This window comes from Trachurus japonicus, chromosome 20, assembly GCF_045865225.1.
Source record: "Trachurus japonicus isolate A0001 chromosome 20, Traja_1.0".
Lineage (NCBI taxonomy): Eukaryota > Metazoa > Chordata > Actinopteri > Carangiformes > Carangidae > Trachurus > Trachurus japonicus.
This window is the reverse complement of record NC_140926.1, coordinates 20,448,046-20,465,472: the sequence shown is the minus strand read 5'-3', so window position 1 is coordinate 20,465,472 and position 17,427 is coordinate 20,448,046. Positions and strand designations below refer to the sequence as shown.

At 39.2% G+C, this 17,427-nt stretch overlaps 2 protein-coding genes across 2 annotated transcripts; both read right to left on the bottom strand.

Moving 5' to 3' along the window:
- Positions 1-587: 587 nt before the first annotated feature.
- Positions 588-5,750, bottom strand: LOC146966830 (uncharacterized). The gene is made up of 3 exons (XM_085762670.1): positions 3,219-5,750; positions 2,594-2,711; positions 588-1,527 (listed from the first exon to the last, which is right to left on the bottom strand). The coding sequence occupies exons 1-3, from the start codon at positions 5,746-5,748 to the stop codon at positions 1,287-1,289; spliced, it is 2,889 nt and encodes a 962-aa protein (XP_085618796.1). The 5' UTR covers positions 5,749-5,750; the 3' UTR covers positions 588-1,286.
- Positions 5,751-7,190: 1,440 nt separating this feature from the next.
- LOC146966829 (uncharacterized) lies at positions 7,191-13,731 on the bottom strand. Its single transcript, XM_085762671.1, has 4 exons — positions 13,558-13,731; positions 10,698-13,321; positions 10,195-10,312; positions 7,191-8,206 (listed from the first exon to the last, which is right to left on the bottom strand). The coding sequence occupies exons 2-4, from the start codon at positions 13,216-13,218 to the stop codon at positions 7,963-7,965; spliced, it is 2,883 nt and encodes a 960-aa protein (XP_085618797.1). The 5' UTR covers positions 13,219-13,321; positions 13,558-13,731; the 3' UTR covers positions 7,191-7,962.
- Positions 13,732-17,427: the final 3,696 nt, after the last annotated feature.

The window sequence follows — 17,427 nt, the reverse complement described above, 5'->3', positions numbered from 1 at the left end:
GTTACTGTGATAAGAAGTGGAATTATATATTTTTTAAATTGCTATTTAATAAAATCATTGAAGACAGAACTTTATAGAACTAACTTGATAGAACTAAAGCAGAGAGAGAGAGAAATCACACACACACACACACACACACACACACACACACACACACATATATGTATATACTGTACAGACACACATTGCCATACCAAAAGCACAGCTAAACATGTGGCGCATTTGTCATTTTACCCCGAAGAACTTAAGTTTGTCTGCAAATAACAAGCAAAAGCTAATATTGTCTTCATCATAATTATTTAGAAATAATGGCTTAATGCATATTGAAGCAAAACTAGAGTGCAAAACATTAAATCAAATCAGATGGTTTTGTACTCCCTGCTCACACCTCAAAATGAATGTGTGTGACTGTGGACGGTTTTTCCAACAGGCCCATGCAGGCAAACATTGGACAGAGAGGCCCCTCTTTATTCATTTTCTTTCTTTCTTTCTTTTGAATTTTAGAACAAAGTGAAATTTGATTAGATAAAAAAAATGTGGACAGGAGCAAGTTTTAAAAAAAAAAAAAAATCCAGTGATGACAGAAATCCTGCGGTGGGAAATGAGGATATAAACCAGGTCATAGGCGAGCACAGGAGGACATACAGTAGAATGCTGCGTACATATTTGTGATCTGCATTCAGTATCTGCATTCATGAACCATCCTTGGTATATACCTAAACCTAAACTTAAAAAGACCGTTATTGTCCTTACAGAAAGTTGTGCTGCATCTGCTGCCTGTCTGTATGTTTTGCATTTTTGCAAGAATATTTGAGTTGTGAGCATTTAAACACAGAATTCTACATAATTCTGAAGAATCATCTGCAACAAGCTGAAATGAGATACATGAAACACCTCAGTATGATAGCCACCACAGTTTTCCACATCTTATTCCAGTCTGTCGGATTGCCTCACATATGTATGACAGGTTACAGGACTGGTTGTATCACCTTATTTCAACATGGAAAAATTAAGTCCACCGGCACTCTGTCATAACTTGGTCTTCTGGTTTAGTTGTATGGAAACATTTTAAATGTGGAGCTCCTGATTTTCCATTTCATTTAATTAGTAGGTGCAGCTAAACTGATTAATGAGTCTAGACAGGCATAAGGTTGTTGAATATCTTCTGATAAAAAGTAATGGTAGCCTCTCTTTGATAAACTTATGGCTTATTTTATTGGAAGACTTCAAGCAGGTAACTATACTGACTGTAAACTTCATACAGAAAGATTAACTGTTTGATTTCATCATATTCTGTCTCCCACAATGAGCTGTAAGGAGGTACCACCATCATCTTCTCCGGTCTTGAGCGCCTGGCGGAGCTTCTCCCAGAATAGCTCGGGGTGCTCCTCAGCTCGAGGCCAGCTCAGGTAGGTCCGCTTCTTCAGCAGGCTCCTCATGCGGTAGTAAGGAGACAGCTCACGGGTGGGAATGTCCTCCAGGAAGACCAGGATCAGCACATCCTTCTGTTCATCAAACAGACGGAAGCTGGAGGGAACAAGGAGGGATGGGATACAGAGAAGATGAGATCGTATGAGTGTGACCAATGTTGTCTGGCCTGCCCTGAGTGGGTTTTGAACCCAGTTCTCCCGCACCGCGGTCCGCGGGCGACAATGCTAACCGTTTTGCCAAGAAGTCAATGACCACTTGGCAAGTGGATTAGCACATTTTTATGGGAGACTGAGTTTAACTTCAGTACCGCTAACTGCCACACGTTGTCACTTCTCCTCACTGGTACCTCGTGACTATGGTTATACCTGCGGACCTCTGTTACATGAGTAGAGTAGCAGCAAGTAATTGTTCTTGAAAAAAAATCTCCCTTCCTTGAGGTAACCCAAAGGTTTAGGTATAACATTATGTCAGTGTTCATGGTGCCAACAACTTGAGGCTAATATAATATAATATAATTTATGTACAAGTGGGTACAAATCAGAATTTTCTTTTTCAAAAAAAAAAATACTTTTACTTTCTGATAACTTAAAAGTGTAACAGGAACAGACATAAGGAACTAAATCAGTAAATATAGCCTACACAAAGCATGTTTTGTTTTTTGTTTCACAACCTGCAGTAGAGGAAAACCTCAGTGTTCCTCATGGAACAAACATGTTACATTTCCTCAGGATTTTCTATATGTTTTTCTATTATTTTAGGTTCGACTAGCTCCATTACGTAATTTTGTTTAGACCTCTTCAGCTGGAGAATTAGCTCTACCAACTGTTCATCTTGTGGTGCTGAACCCCTCATCTTTGGGTAACAGTAGAGATGAAAAAGGACATTCTCTTGCTGACTTTCTGTAAATTTGGTGTTCACTACTTCTGGGGAGACTGGGAAGCTATGAACCAAAACAGCAGCAGGCAGTACCCGGTGAAAACATGTGTTCGAAGAAGCATGTCTAGTCAGAACAAAACAGACTAGACATATTTCTTGTGTTTTATCTTCATTTCAATTCAAGGTGAATCGCCAATGGTTACTGGAACAGCCTAACTTTATGAGAACCAAATATACGGCATAGATACCTAAGTGAGATGTTAAACTGACATGTACATGACATTACCTGGCCACCTGGATTTCTCTGGAGCACCACTCACTCTCGAGGTACTTGCGACTGATCACACAGATGGTCTTCCTGCTTCCATAAATGGAATCGGTGATGTTGTCTATGATGGGTTTACCTGAGGAAGAGAAAAGGGATAAGACAGTAACCACTCCCATGTGGAGCACAAAATGTAATATGGTGACACCTGCTCAAGTATAGATGAAAGCAACCAATGGGAAGATGGTATCTGTGAGGAAAAAGTATGCTCATTGAAAATGAAGTTGATGCAACTTTCTCTTAGATGAATTAGATGATTAAGATATAGATGATAGTCTGAAAGGCAAAGATAATGGAATAAATGACAACTTATTTTCATAGATTTATCATGTCTGACCCCATGTCTGAGGTTAACTAAATCTATCTGCCCTGTTACAGCCCTACACTACATTGTAACCCATCAAGAGCACACAGTTTAAACAATCAACGTTCTGAAAACAGATCAGTTGATTAAATAAGTCAAGTCTGGTGTGCTGCTGCTTGGTTGGAACAAAAACCTGCAGCCACACCGGCCTTTTGTGGAATAGTTGCCCAAGCCTGATACAATAAAACAGTGCCCTCTAGTGGCTGAAAAACCTCCACTCACCTGGCTCAAAGTCACGATGGTGCAGACACAGTCTCCAGCCCTGATCTCCTTCCAGTTTGGGCAGCATCTCTTGGATGACCCAGGGCTCATCGTGGGTGTTGTAGGAGATGAAGGCGTCGTACTGATTGGGAGCTTGCTTGTTTTTATGCCTCGTGTCAAAGAGCAAAGCCAAAAAGAGGTAGTAGGCATAGGCCAAGTGCCACCTCAGGAAGTGGTAGGTGAAGGCCACCACCATGAACAGGAGGGTTGTACACAAGGTGGTGATAAAGTAGATGAATTCAATCTCTACTAAACAGGACCGGATGTCCAGATCAAACAGTTTTGTGCCTTGTAGGTTCTCAGGATAGTTGCATGTTAAGTTGTAGGCATCATAAACCTGTGTTTGGCTGTTTGTTTCTATCCAGTTGACGAGCCATGCATTATCACAGTCACATCTGAAGCTGTTTCCCATAAGATCAAGATAAGTGAGAGATGGTAAAGCATCTAGCATTTCCTTACTGATAACTGAAAATTGATTCTTTCTTGCCTGCAAAAACTCCAGTTTGGTAAGGTTGGCTTTGATAAGAAAATTTAGAGACCGAAGAACTGTTGTAGATATGTAAAGGCTTGTAAGGTTTGGTATCGGGGAAAATAATTTTGGAGTAAAATATCTAACTTCATTTGAACTCATGTCAAGTCTTTTCAGTTTAGGTGTATAGATAAATGTGTCATCGTGCAAGGATATAAGCTGAGCGTTGCCAATATCGAAAGTTTGCAGATTGGACAAACCTTGCAGGAAGTTGCGAGGAATTACACCCTTCAGCCTGTGGTGTTGTGATGGAATTGTCAATGTCTCCAGATCGGACAGCTGATAAAATGGTGGTTGACGCATTGCTGAATCGTTTTTATATTGAATGCCATTGTCCCTCAAATCCAGTCTCCTTAAATTTATCAGTGCATTGAAACTGCCTTTATTTAGAATTTCTGCTGTGATCTCATTGCTCTGGAGCAGAAGATTGGTAAGATTTGTCAATCCAGTGAAACACTTTTTATCAACATCTTTTATTGAATTATCGTGTAAAGACAAATTCTGGAGGGACGGTAAGCCCTTGAACTCCCCGTCGTTAATGAATTTGAGCTTATTATTGTTCAGCAGCAGTTGTCTGAGGTTTGGCAATTGGCAGTGTTTGAATGCACCACGCAACTTATAAATTTGGTTGCTCTGTAGCTTTAAAACTTCTAATCGAATTAAGTCTTTGAAAAGACATTTATCCAGTGCTGAGATTGAATTCTGGTAAAGGTCGAGCTGTCTTAGCATTGTATGGTTGGCAAAATCATCACATTCAAGGTTGCTGATCTTATTAAAGCTCAGATCCAACTCTCGAAGAATCGGTAGATTCCTTGTAGCGTTTGGAACAGATGTAAGTTTGTTGGTACTTAGAGTCAAGATTTTTAAATTCTGAGTAGATCTGAAGGCGTCCTCACTGATATTCATTATTTGATTTTTTGCCAAGTCTAACTCAGTTACATTAATGCATAACTTGAACAAATCAGAGTGGACCACCTTGTGGTTATACTCCCGGAGCTGCAGCATGGACATTGTTGGGATGGTGCAGGAAATGTTGACCAGCTCTGGGAAGTTGTTTTTGAGCTGATTCATCCTCAGACGTATGAGTGAAGAGTTTACAGACTCTAGTAATGTTTTCATGTCATTAAGAGACATTTGGAGGATGCTAATGTCAAGAGCAGACACTCGACTTAAAAAAGTTTTATTGCGCAGATCCAATTTCATCTCTTTCTTTGTAGAAGCACTGCCAATGGAGAACCAGGTGAGATTTGGCAAAACATCTGCAGTCATCTGAAAAACTGTCAATGGATTGTGAGACAGGTCAAGGTACTTGAGTGGTATTGAGCTGTTTGTCAGTTCCCATGAGTTAAAGGTGGTCAGATTGTTTTTTTGAATGTATAACTCTCGTAGATTTGGCAGATGCTGTACTATTGGATGGACTTTTGTTATGCTGTTCAGTTTGTTGTCAGAAATTTCCAGAAACTCTAAGCTTAGCATGGGCTTGAAGGACATGGGCGCCACAGTGCCAATGTGATTGCTAGTAATCCTGAGCTCGGTGAGGTTGCTCAGACCTTTAAAAAGATTGTCTCCAAGTTCAGCAATTTTATTATGGTTTAGATTTAACTTCTTGAGGGAAATCAGACTGACAAATGCTCCGCTATCTATTTGTCTAATGAAGTTGTTATTTAGGTCCAACTGTCTTAAATCTGTGAAATCTTTGAAATCTAATACATTTATTCTTGTAATTTTGTTATGAGACAAGTCATAACCTTTCACTGTTGAGGGAACATCTTGAGGAACAGCTCTGAGATGACTGCCGCTACATAAGGCAGTGCCTTTACTGATTCTGCAATTCTTCAGTGCAAATCCTGAGACCGGGACAACAAAACTACTGATACACAGCAAGCAGAGAAGAATGACAAGTTGCAAAGTTGTTCTTCCTCTTGTTGTCTCTTTTTTGCCATCTTTTACTCCAAGAGCCATTTTAAAATCTGTTTAAAAAAACAAAGAACAAGCTCTGTCTAACTAACAAGACATTGTAAATTTGCATGATGATTGTTAGAAAATGAAACAGCCGAAAGTAATCACACAGCAGACAAAGGAGACCAGAAGTGGTGACACATGACAAATGTGTCATCTACCCTTCCTCGAAAATCTACACAATCAAATTCCAGTCTAAACTGGTCAGAATTTGTAACCTATTATTAGTAACAAATTAAAATAGCATTGCAAATGACAGATTAATGACAAATTAAACATGAGTTAGAATTATCCTCTTGAGCAAATGGCATAAAATTGTTTCTGATACTCACTGTGTCCCAAGGAAAAGCTGCTCTCTCAATCAATCTGGAATCTTGTTGTAATAATCTTCATTTGTCCAAATAAAGAATTTTTCTTAGTTCAAAAGAGTGAAATCACTCACTGTCGTTATAAAAACCATAGGTGTGTGTCTCCGTGTGGTTGAACATCTTAAACTGCAGATCATGTCATCACTCATTTTCCTCTATCGACTTAAGGAAGTGAGAGTTGCTCCCGATGTGAGTTGTTTTTTTCTTTCGATTAATGAGTTTGCTTTCTGCAAGAGACATTTTGTTTCATTTTTGAATGATGATGAATCCACTGCCAACATCACTATCACTTTTGATGCATGTTAAGAGATGTGTTAACCTACGTTTCTGAAAAAAATATATATACTTGAGGATAAATACAGAATGACTATGTTTATAATCTAGCATCACCATCTACGTTTCTTTCTCTTTTGTGTCATACAGGAAGCCATGGTTTTTATCACTTCCTCCAGGCCTCCACAAATGACTGCGGTGTTCAAGCGATGGCGGTGTCTTGTGGACACTTCCTCATTTCGGCCAACTAGAAGACATCATGTCTCGATAAGACCAGAAAAAAGGTAAAAATCACAAACTTTGGAGATCATCAATACTTCAGTGAAAATACCAATCATCTTATAACTTTATTTACTGTAACTATCATGTATAGAAATCCAGTTGACAGGGGAGTGTGGTGCTTTCAAAGACTATCAATTTTTTTACTTAAGTGCAGCCCCTCTTTGATGATGAGCCCATCCTCTCCTCTGATGGACAGTGTTACTGTTGGTGGAGAGGAGATATCCCTGGTTGGTCTCAGCCAAGCAAATCAGTCAGCAAGTCAACAAAAATTTGAATAATTTCCGTGTGCATAGATAGAATAAATTAACTCACATGACATAACCTGTGTATAATTCATTCATTTGTTGTTCTTTTCTGTTCATTTTCTCTTTGTTCTTTGTTTTTCTCTTCAAGATCATTTTTATTCATAAAATTCATTCATATAAATTAAAAATGAAGGCATACAGACTTGAGATGGGCAGACGCAGATGACAATCTGGTAAAAATAGGAATAGGAACAGGAAGAAGAGCGACTGTTTCTAGATGTCATCAAGTGTCTTTCTAACCACTGAAGTATGGTCTCGTGTTGTGATGAACAGCATATGAAAAAGTCTGTCAATAATTTTCATGGTTATTTTTGTATTCCTGAGATAGGTGCAGGTGGTTCTATCTTCGGTCTGTTCATTCACACAAACACACACGCGATAACCCACAACTGAGAATACTTTAACCATACCACAAAAAAGAAACAGAAACAGATACAGTAACTGTAGGTAAGAAAAACAGTCCAAAAGTAATACAAAATAAATAATAAAGGACATATCAGTGACAGTGAAGCACTCAGGTCTTCTGTTCCACATACATAGATCACTGTAATAAAAGATAAAAAATAAACCACCTTACTGCCAAGACCTCAAATTTACACACAGTTCGTACAATAAAAACAAACCTGATAAATAAATAGGACCCTTATGAGCAGAGAACATTATGATTCCAAACAAACTGTAAAAGGAAGGGGTGGATCAAGCTTTGCAGAGAGATGGGTGATGAAAAAACTCCTGTTTCAAAACCAACTCATATGGTTAATACATGTGTATGGCTGTTTTTTATTATAACAAGCCTTGTAATAAATGTAAACCTATAATGCAAATGTCAGAAATATTCAATTTGTGGTAGAACAAAATAATAGCAGCTACTAAAACGAGCCAAAAGGAACAAAAAAAAAGTCCAAAGTAACTTGAGGAAACCAGTGAACTACAGTATAGTGCATAGCTGTAAAACTGTAAACATTGCAAAGAGCTGGCTGTGCTTTCCATTACCACTGTCTGTCCACGACAGTTAACTGGAGGATGCCCTCACCATCATCTTCTCCGGTCTTGAGCGCCTGGCGGAGCTTCTCCCAGAACAGCTCGGTGTGCTCCTCAGCTCGAGGCCAGCTCAGGTAGGTCCGCTTCTTCAGCAGCTTCCTCATGCGGTAGTAAGGAGACATCTCGCAGACGGGAATGTCCTCCAGGAAGACCAGGATCAGCACGTCCTTCTGCTCATCGAACAGACGGAAGCTGGAAATGATATAGTAGATGATGAGAACACATAAGTGCAAAGTCACCATGTAATCTGTGACTCCACATGCATGATTAAAGTATTTTTATGTCCATTTAAGCTTTGTAGTCTGATGTGGGACTCGAGGCTGCATCAAGTGAAGCTACAGTATCTTGCATGATAGGCCTAGCCTTCCCCTCAAAACATTCAAGCCATATGATGTGTTAAAAGAGAATGTTTTTGTCATTGATAGCCTAGATAAATGCAAGTGGGATATTAAATGATATTTTTTGCATAGCATGTTAGAATGGCAGCTAAGAGGCTAAACTCTAAAAAAAAAAAAGAAGTGTTAAAGTCATAAATAACTAACAACTAAATATTCTTTTTTGGTATGAAAGTCATGCAAGAAACACTCCCTGACTGTAACTACCTCACTTTTCTGGGAAACTTCATAAAGCACTGTCGGGTGGTTTATGCCATGGTTTCATTTCCATATTGAATCTGTTACCATTTCTGTCCCAGGCTATTGCCTATTCTGCCTTTGCCTTCGACCAAAGTCTCAGTTCCTCAGGCCTCTGGTGTAGAGGTTAGCCATCAACTTCCCACTCATTATATAACTGACTTTCAGGAGTGGGCCCCTTTCTCAATACAATAGCTTGACTCTTCACCGTTATGGTCAGGTCAGGTTAAGTTAAATGACTTGTTACAGGGAGAATGGAGGCTCTCCACTTTCCACCTACAGTAGGCTATTTTTTTTTCCACCTACAGTATTGTCTCTTGGCCGAAAACCAACCTGCAAGAGGGAACGCCTCCGATTTGCACTCCGAAACAGAGCTCCGTAGAGGGAAAAAAAGCGACCAAAACAGCGAAAAAGCGACCATACTTACCCTTTAATTACTAATGGGCTCTTTGCACAGCTCCACTACTTCCTGAACTTAATGCTGCTCCTTGTTTCCTGTCTTACATTATTGGACAAACTGATTAATCCAGGTGTGTCTGAGTAGCCACAATGGTCACACACACCTGGATTAATCAGGTTGTCCAATAATGTAAGACAGGAAATAAAGGAGCATTAAGTTCAGGAAGTAGCAGAGCTGTGCAAAGAGCCCATTATGTGGGGCAAAAAGAGAAGAAGAGCTTATGCCATGCTAATATCTTGTTGCCGTTCTCTCCCAAATACTGGGAGGGTTATACTGTACTTGTGTTCCTCTTTGTGTTGTCTGGGCCTTAGGCCTGTTAACCTTGATACTTTGTTTTCTTTCTTTTGGGGGAATATTTTTGTTCCTTCACCCCCCAATTAAATTACTTTGAAATCACTCCCCAGGTGTTTGGGTCCTGAATCTTTACTCAAAAATTGACAGCATACACCTTGAGAGAACTTGGCTATTATCATAAATTCTCAATGTCTTATTCTTACCAGTGTTCAAGTTGGGGTCCCTGATAGATATTTTACACAAGGCTGCCCTCTTGTGTTTAATCTCTCCCCCCACCCCACCTGCATCTTCTCACTTGCACACCTGATCACAGTTTTCTCTTTATCTCTCCCCCCTTCAGCTGGCCCTTTACACAATCCCATAGAGAGTCAGATCCATCCTGCTCACTGCATGTCTACCTGTTTTATGATCTTTAAGTTTAGATCTATTTGGGTTATTGAAGCCACTTTAAGTTGGCCTTAAAAAAAACATCCAAATACCATTTTGGTGTGTCTTTTTGTTACGAAGACAATTGGTATCCATTTGCAACCATTATGGACATGCACTGCTACTGTACGCCGAGACCTCCTGTAACTCAGAGAAGCCACGGATAACTCTGAAACTTCTCCAAACCCTTAGTCGACATGAGGGTGAGTAGATAATGAGTGCAATTTGAGTTTTGGGTGAACTATCCCTTTAACTGAGAATTAACTTAAATCTGATCTAAATCTGTAGATAGATAGAAGTCTTCATACAGTAGATGATAGACAACTGCTTAACACACAGGCATGCTTCATATAAACATAAGACATTACCTGGCCACCTGGATTTCTCTGGAGCACCACTCACTCTCGAGGTACTTGCGACTGATCACACAGATGGTCTTCCTGCTTCCATAAATGGAATCGGTGATGTTGTCTATGATGGGTTTACCTGAGGAAGAGCAGAGATAGAAGTAAAAAAAAAACAAAAAAACACCTGAACCACAAACACTGCACTCCCCATGAGTTCCTCTGATAGTGCAGCACAGAAAGTAATATGCTGACACCTGCTGGAAAAGAGATTGAAGTACAAAATGAGACCAGCGTCAGCAGTGATTCCTTGTTCACACTAACCCCCAGATTACAGGTTCTGAACTCATGCCGTCTTTAACACCATTTTTGAATGTATTGAGGAAGAATGCCACATTTGTGTTTACTGCCAAACTCAAAGTTTCATGTGCAACTCTTACTTCTGCTCTACTATAACCTCTGTCTGTGAAATTTCATAGTATTATCACCATCATTTGCCCATTAAAGTGCAGCTGAAGTGGTCTCACCTGGCTCAAAGTCACGATGGTGCAGACACAGTCTCCAGCCCTGATCTCCTTCCAGTTTGGGCAGCATCTCTTGGATGACCCAGGGCTCATCGTGGGTGTTGTAGGAGATGAAGGCGTCGTACTGATTGGGAGCTTGCTTGTTTTTGTGCCTCTTGTCCAAGAGTAAACCCAAGAAGAGGTAGTAGGCATAGGCCAGGTGCCACCTCAGGAAGTGGTAGGTGAAGGCCACCACCATGAACAGGAGGGTTGCACATGAGGTTGTGATAAAGTAGATGAATTCAATCTCTACTAAACAGGAGTGGACGTCCAGATCAAACAGTTTTGTGCCTTGGAGGTTCACAGGATAGTTGCATGTGAAATTATAGGCATCAAAAACCTGTGTTTGGCTGTTTTGTGCCCAGTGGAGGAACCATGCGTTGTCACAATCGCAGGTGAAACTGTTCCCCTGAAGATCTGCATAAACAAGAGCTGGTAAAGCAGCTATTATTTCCTCACTGATAACTGAATATTGATTCTTTCTTGCCTGCAAAAACTCCAGTTTGGTAAGATTGGCACCGATGAGAAAATCTAGAGACCGAAGAATTGTTCTGGATATGTAAAGGATTTTAAGGTTTGGTATTGGGGAAAACACATCTGGACTAAGATCCACAAGTTCATTTGAACTAATGTCAAGTTCTTGCAGCTGAGGTGTGTGAGTAAACGTTTCATTGTGCAAGGTTAACAGCTGAATGTTCCTGGCATTGAAAAGCAGCAGATTTGTCAAACCTTGCAAGAGGTTGTGAGGCAAAGTAAACTTCCCCTTGCCATGCTGTACACCAATAGCTAATGTTTCCAGACGGGACAACTTAGAAAATGGTGCAATGGTTGAATTATCGCTTGTATATCTAATGCTATTTTCCCTCAATTCCAGTCTTTTTAAATTTATCAGATCATTGAAACTACCATTGTTTATTCCATCTACTGTAATACTATTCTGCTGTAGCAGGATATCAGTAAGATTTGTCAGTCCAATGAAACACCCTTTATATAGGACTTTTATTTTATTTTGATGTAATGACAAATTCCATAGGGACTGTAAACCCCTGAATTCCTCATATTCAAGGACTTTGAGATCATTTTCATTCAGATACAGTTGTCTAAGGTTTGGCAAGTATTTGTTGAAAGCACCATTTAACTTAGAGATGTGGTTGCTCTGTAGCTTTAAAACTTGCAATCTTATTAAATCTTTGAACAGACATTCATGCAGCGCTGAGATTGAATTCTTGTAAAGGTTGAGCTGTCTAAGCATCGTCTGGTTGGCGAAATCATCACATCCAAGGTTGCTGATCTTATTAGCGCTCAGATCCAACTCTTGAAGAATCGGTAGATTCCTTGTAGCGGCCGGAACAGATGAAAGTTTGTTCCGACTCAGAGTTAAGATTCTTAAACGCGGAATTGATCTGAAGGCGTCATCACTGATGTTTTGTATTTGATCATCCGCCAAATCCAGCATAGTTATATTGACACACAATTTAAACAAATCAGATTTGACAAAACTCAGTTTGTAACGGCGGAACTGCAGTTTGGACATTGTTGGGACGGAACAAGAAATGTTGACCAGCGCTGCAAGGTTGTGTTTGAGTGCATTCATCCTTAGAGATGTTAGTGAGGAGTTAACAGTCTCAAACAGTGTTTTCAAGTCATGAAAAGCTATTCTAAGCCCAGTCATGTCAATAGTAGACACTTTACTAAAGAAAGTCTTGTTGCGCACATCCCATTTCATCGGTTGCTTTAAAAAAGAGCTGCCAATGTTAAACCAGGTGAGGTTTGGTAAAACATCCCCTTTGATCTGAAAAAGTGTGATTGGATTCTGAGATACATCAAGGTATTTAAGTGGTATTGAACTATTTGTTAGTTCCCACGAATGAAAAGTGTTAAAGTCGTTGTTTTTAATATACAACTCCAGCAGATTTGGCAGATGCTGTATTATCAAATTAACTTTTCTCACATCGTGCAGTTTGTTGTGAGAAAGGTCCAAAAATGTTAAGCTTATCATGGACTTGAAAGACGTTGATGCCACAGATTTAATACGATTACCAACGAGTCTGAGCTCGGTGAGATTGCTCAGTCCGTTAAAAAGATTCTCTCCAAGTTGACCAAGTTTATTATTGTTTAGATTTAACTTATTGAGGGAAATCAGATTGATAAAAGCACCATTTTCTATCTTTGAAATGAAGTTACGATTTAGTTCTAACTGTGTCAAAACTGGAAAATGTTTGAAATCTGATATTTCTACTTTTGGAATTTTGTTTGCAGACAAGTCGATACCTTTAACTGTTGAGGGAATATCCTGAGGAACAGATGTGAGTTTACTCTGGGCACATATGGCAATATTGTAACTGATTCGGCAATTCTTCAATGCAAATCCTGTGACTGGGGCAACTAAACTGCTGATACTCAGTAAGTAGAGAAAAATGATGAGTTGTAAATGTCTTCTTCCTCTTGTTGCAGTTGTTTCATTCTCTTTAACTCCAGGACCCATTTTTAAAAAAAAATCTCAGCTAAATATAAAATAAAAAGTGGAGTCCAAATGGCAGAGCTCTTGTGTTTTCTCCAACAGGCAAATAAAACTGAAGAATATAATGCTGAAAATGAAATAAAACAGACAGACAAGCACTATTAGAGGCTTTAACACTAAATTGTTGAACTTCAGCTCATTAGAAATTAGCCATTAGAAAATGGCAATACTACAATTTAACAGTGTCATTTACAAGAAAAGATTGTTACTCCTGTCTTGTTTCCTTCCCTGATACTGTATCTACTGTTAAGCCTTGGTTTGTGATCAAATGAAATAAAAATGACAATGGTTTCTGTTACTTACTGTGTCAAATCTTGGTTGGTCAAATCCAGAGAGAATCCAAACAATCTTCCGCCGTCTTTCTTTGTTCAAGTGAAATGTGTCTTAGTTCAAAAGAATAAAAATGATAACTATCCCTTTAATATCCAGGGATCATGAGCAAAAAATGTCTTGCTCTGTGGTTGTACAGCTTTCCTCTGGCAGGTGTCTCTTCTCTTTTTCATGAATCAACTGAGGAAGTGAGATTAGCTTAGAGGGAGGGGTATCTTCACTTTTAAATTTACAGTCCATTGACTCATCCTGAGTATTCAGTGAGACAAGATATTCAGGAATAAACACAATTCCCCTCTTGTTAGTATTTTCAGAATGCTAAATTCAGCATCATCTACTATTTTGTCAGCCTTTTAAACAACATTGTGTTTATGTATACAGTAGCGTATTTACCATTAGCCTACACTGTTGTTTGTGTAGCAAGGTGAAGAGGGCCCGGGCGGGGATTGAACCCACACCCTCTGGGTAATAATAGTCATGTGCGCTTGCCAGTCACCCAGGGACATCCCCTTGGCCAAGTAGCCAGGGCGCATGATCAATTGGAGGCATAGTGACAGGAACCTCAACTGTCACATCTGCATACAGTACATGTCAGACAAAAATCCAATCATATAGGCTACAACAAATACAAATGCTCTAGATATACAGTAATTTACTCGCATGAACTTTGGATGAACCCCACTTATCTCTCTTAATATTTTTTGTTATTTTTAATGTAGTAAAGAGAGCTGTTGATTTCATCACGTATGCTAAAAAGTTTAGTAATGATGATTACAGACTACAGTAGAAAAACAACCAACACTTCACTCTAGAGATCACAGTCACTTTAGAGATAAAGTGCATACAACTGGAGAAAATGGGAACCGACTTGAATTCATCAAAACAACATGGGGGACATGAGCACTAGTAAACCTTTTTTTTTTTTTTTTTTTTGTAATAGGCTTCATGACATTTCAGGACCAAATTAACAATAGTTAAGCGATCCGGTCGTTTTGGCTAACTTCCTGTCAGCCGATGGAGTTAGCAGTCTCCGCCCTCGTCCCTACGTCACCACATTCACGCGCATCCCTTGGCTGCACACACAGAGAGGACCGCCCCTTTATGCCGTTCTCTCTCCTCATTGGATAAAGGTTGTAGGATACAAGGAAAGTTTTCTCCTCGGCTTACACCAGAGCAGAGTGACTGACAGACCTGTGTTTCAGACCAAACACTCTATAAGTGATTGCTGTCGGAAGATAGAACTATTTAAGGCTTATATTAACACAAACATTCCACTTACTTCTGCTTTAAGTCCATGACTGCAGCATAAAACAGATACTGTAGGGGTGATCATGACCTAAGGAAGCAATCCGGTCACTTTTGCACAATAATCCCGAAATCCTGTCAGTACAGAGTGAGTCACTAACTTGACTCAACAATGAACAGCATGTTTGAGCTAACTTGCATGCCGACACGTGTAACTATATAGCTAACTAGCATGCTGCCTATAGGCCACCATATTGAGTGAGCCATGTAGGGGTGGTACATTTCCAAACATTTATTATAGTCCTTTCATTTGTCATATAGCTACTGTACCATAATTGTGTGTGTTAGATATGTACTGTATGTGTTCTACACATTTCATGTTGTATTAATTATTTTTCCAAATCAATATAAAATATACTGTCACTGAAGAAAGAGTTACTTCCCTGGATGATGTACATCATACAACAGTGACTCAAGCTTACTTGAGTAAAAAAAGAAAGTCCCAGTTTCACTTTACTTATTGCACATCAGTGAAATATTTTAGGCTTTGGCAGCAAATCGAAATAAATAGACCTACACTACTACTGGTTTAGCTTGTTAAAGGGACAATGAGGAGTTTGTATTTGGTTATAAAAAAGCCTCATATTAATGTGGATGAATCTACATTACTCACACTTGTTAATGGGTCCATTTTCGATAAATATATATTTTTTTGTCTTTATTTATTTATTATTTAGTGGTCGGCTCGTCCAGCATTTTTGGTTTCGCGGATGCTGCCCGGCGGGTCATGGGAATAATGCCGCCTGATATGGTCGGAACTACGACGGTATCTGATCGTCTTTGAACTTCAGACTTTCATTCTTGATTTGAAAACATTCTTTTCGCTTTCGTCCGTCTTGCTCATGGGAAATGTAGTGTGAAAACACTTAGCTTTCCATTGTCCCTTTTAAGTTTTTTCTTCTTTAGTGTGAAGTTTGATCTTCCATCACAGTGTCCTCACTCTGTGTTCTCTAACTGTTCCATAATTATTCACATTGGTATGGGTGATTTCTTAAGTAAATCAATATAGATAAATTATAAATAGATGAAGAGTTTTGTTTCACTGACAGTCAATTGCATGTAAAGAAATGCTTTAGAAGTATTTACATATTTTCAAATCCCCTTTCCTCTTCCCTATTCACATATTATTAATCACTAGTTCCTCAACTGGGTAAATGATTTGTAGGTCAATATGTCTGTAAACTTCAAATGATTGTAACCAATGACTCTAACAACACAAGTATTTGAAAACGTTGTTTTGTCAAAATGTAAAAGTATGATATCCATTCAAAGACACTGGTGCCCAGATAGCACAAGACTAAATTACGTCACTTTGAAAAGTAATTGCGTTGATTTGTTTTTCCCTCTGTTTCACAAGTTTGGTAGACGTACATGGGGAAGTAGCCTAATTCTAGTTGATGATGAAATCTTGATGACTAAATTTGATCCTATTCATTCTTAGAATTGTCCCTTCATGCTAAGCACAGGAAATCACCATCTGACTTAATGTTGCGTATGGACATGAGTTGCATCGATTTTGGTGTTTGACCCTCAATGACCCTATTCGTCTTCTAAGACAAGGTACAAATTGAAGTGATGGGACAATTTGCCCTTTCTTCTCCCTTAAAATAGAGTCTTGTTGAATATTTTATTTCTTGACACTCACTCCACATTGGTCTTTTCTCAGGCCTCCGTATCTAAAAAAAAATTCTGGAAACTTGAGCTTCATTTCTAACAGCATTGAAAACCCCAAGAATAAAGTCTCAAGTCTCTGCTCTGATATCCAGTAGTAACAGAGCTTAGAGCCTCCTGCTTTCTTTCACTACACAACCACCATCAACTTCACTTGTCACCAGCAGAGGTCTCAGTTGGGAAAGGAAACTCTTCGTGTCCTTGCTCTTTGCACTGGATCACAGTCTGGGTACAGTATGTGCATACATCCACCTACAGAGGAGATGACGCAGCAGTGAATCAAATCAAAAGAAACCAGATCTGATGTTTATCTCCAGCACTTCTGCTCTGCTCCTTTTGTTGAAGCTGAGCTGTGTGTGCAGTGTACTTTCCTGCCTCCTGTGTAAGTGTGTGTGTGTGTGTTTGTGTGTGAAAGAGAGAGATAGAGAGGGAGAGAATGGGTGACATGCATGAAGGGCAGGGGAGTTCTTTAACACACACACACACACACACACACACACACACACACACACACACACACACACACACACACACACACACACACACACACACACTCTCTCTCTCTATTTCAACACAATAAATCTTTAATGATTTGATTGAATCGAATAATGCTCTCATCATATTCTCATTATCTGGCCACACTGACTGAAATTGCTACAGTGCCTTTAGTTAATGTCCCAGCGCTGAGCATAAATATGTATAGGAATTCATTAGTGAGACTTGGAAGATCTTTATTCAACAATTAATAAAAAAAACATGTTACACACAAGTGTACAATTACAGCCAAATGGGGAATTAAGATACGAAGAGGAATGAGAATTCCCATTTTGGACATAAGATTAAATGTGTGTATTCTCAGGGAAAAAA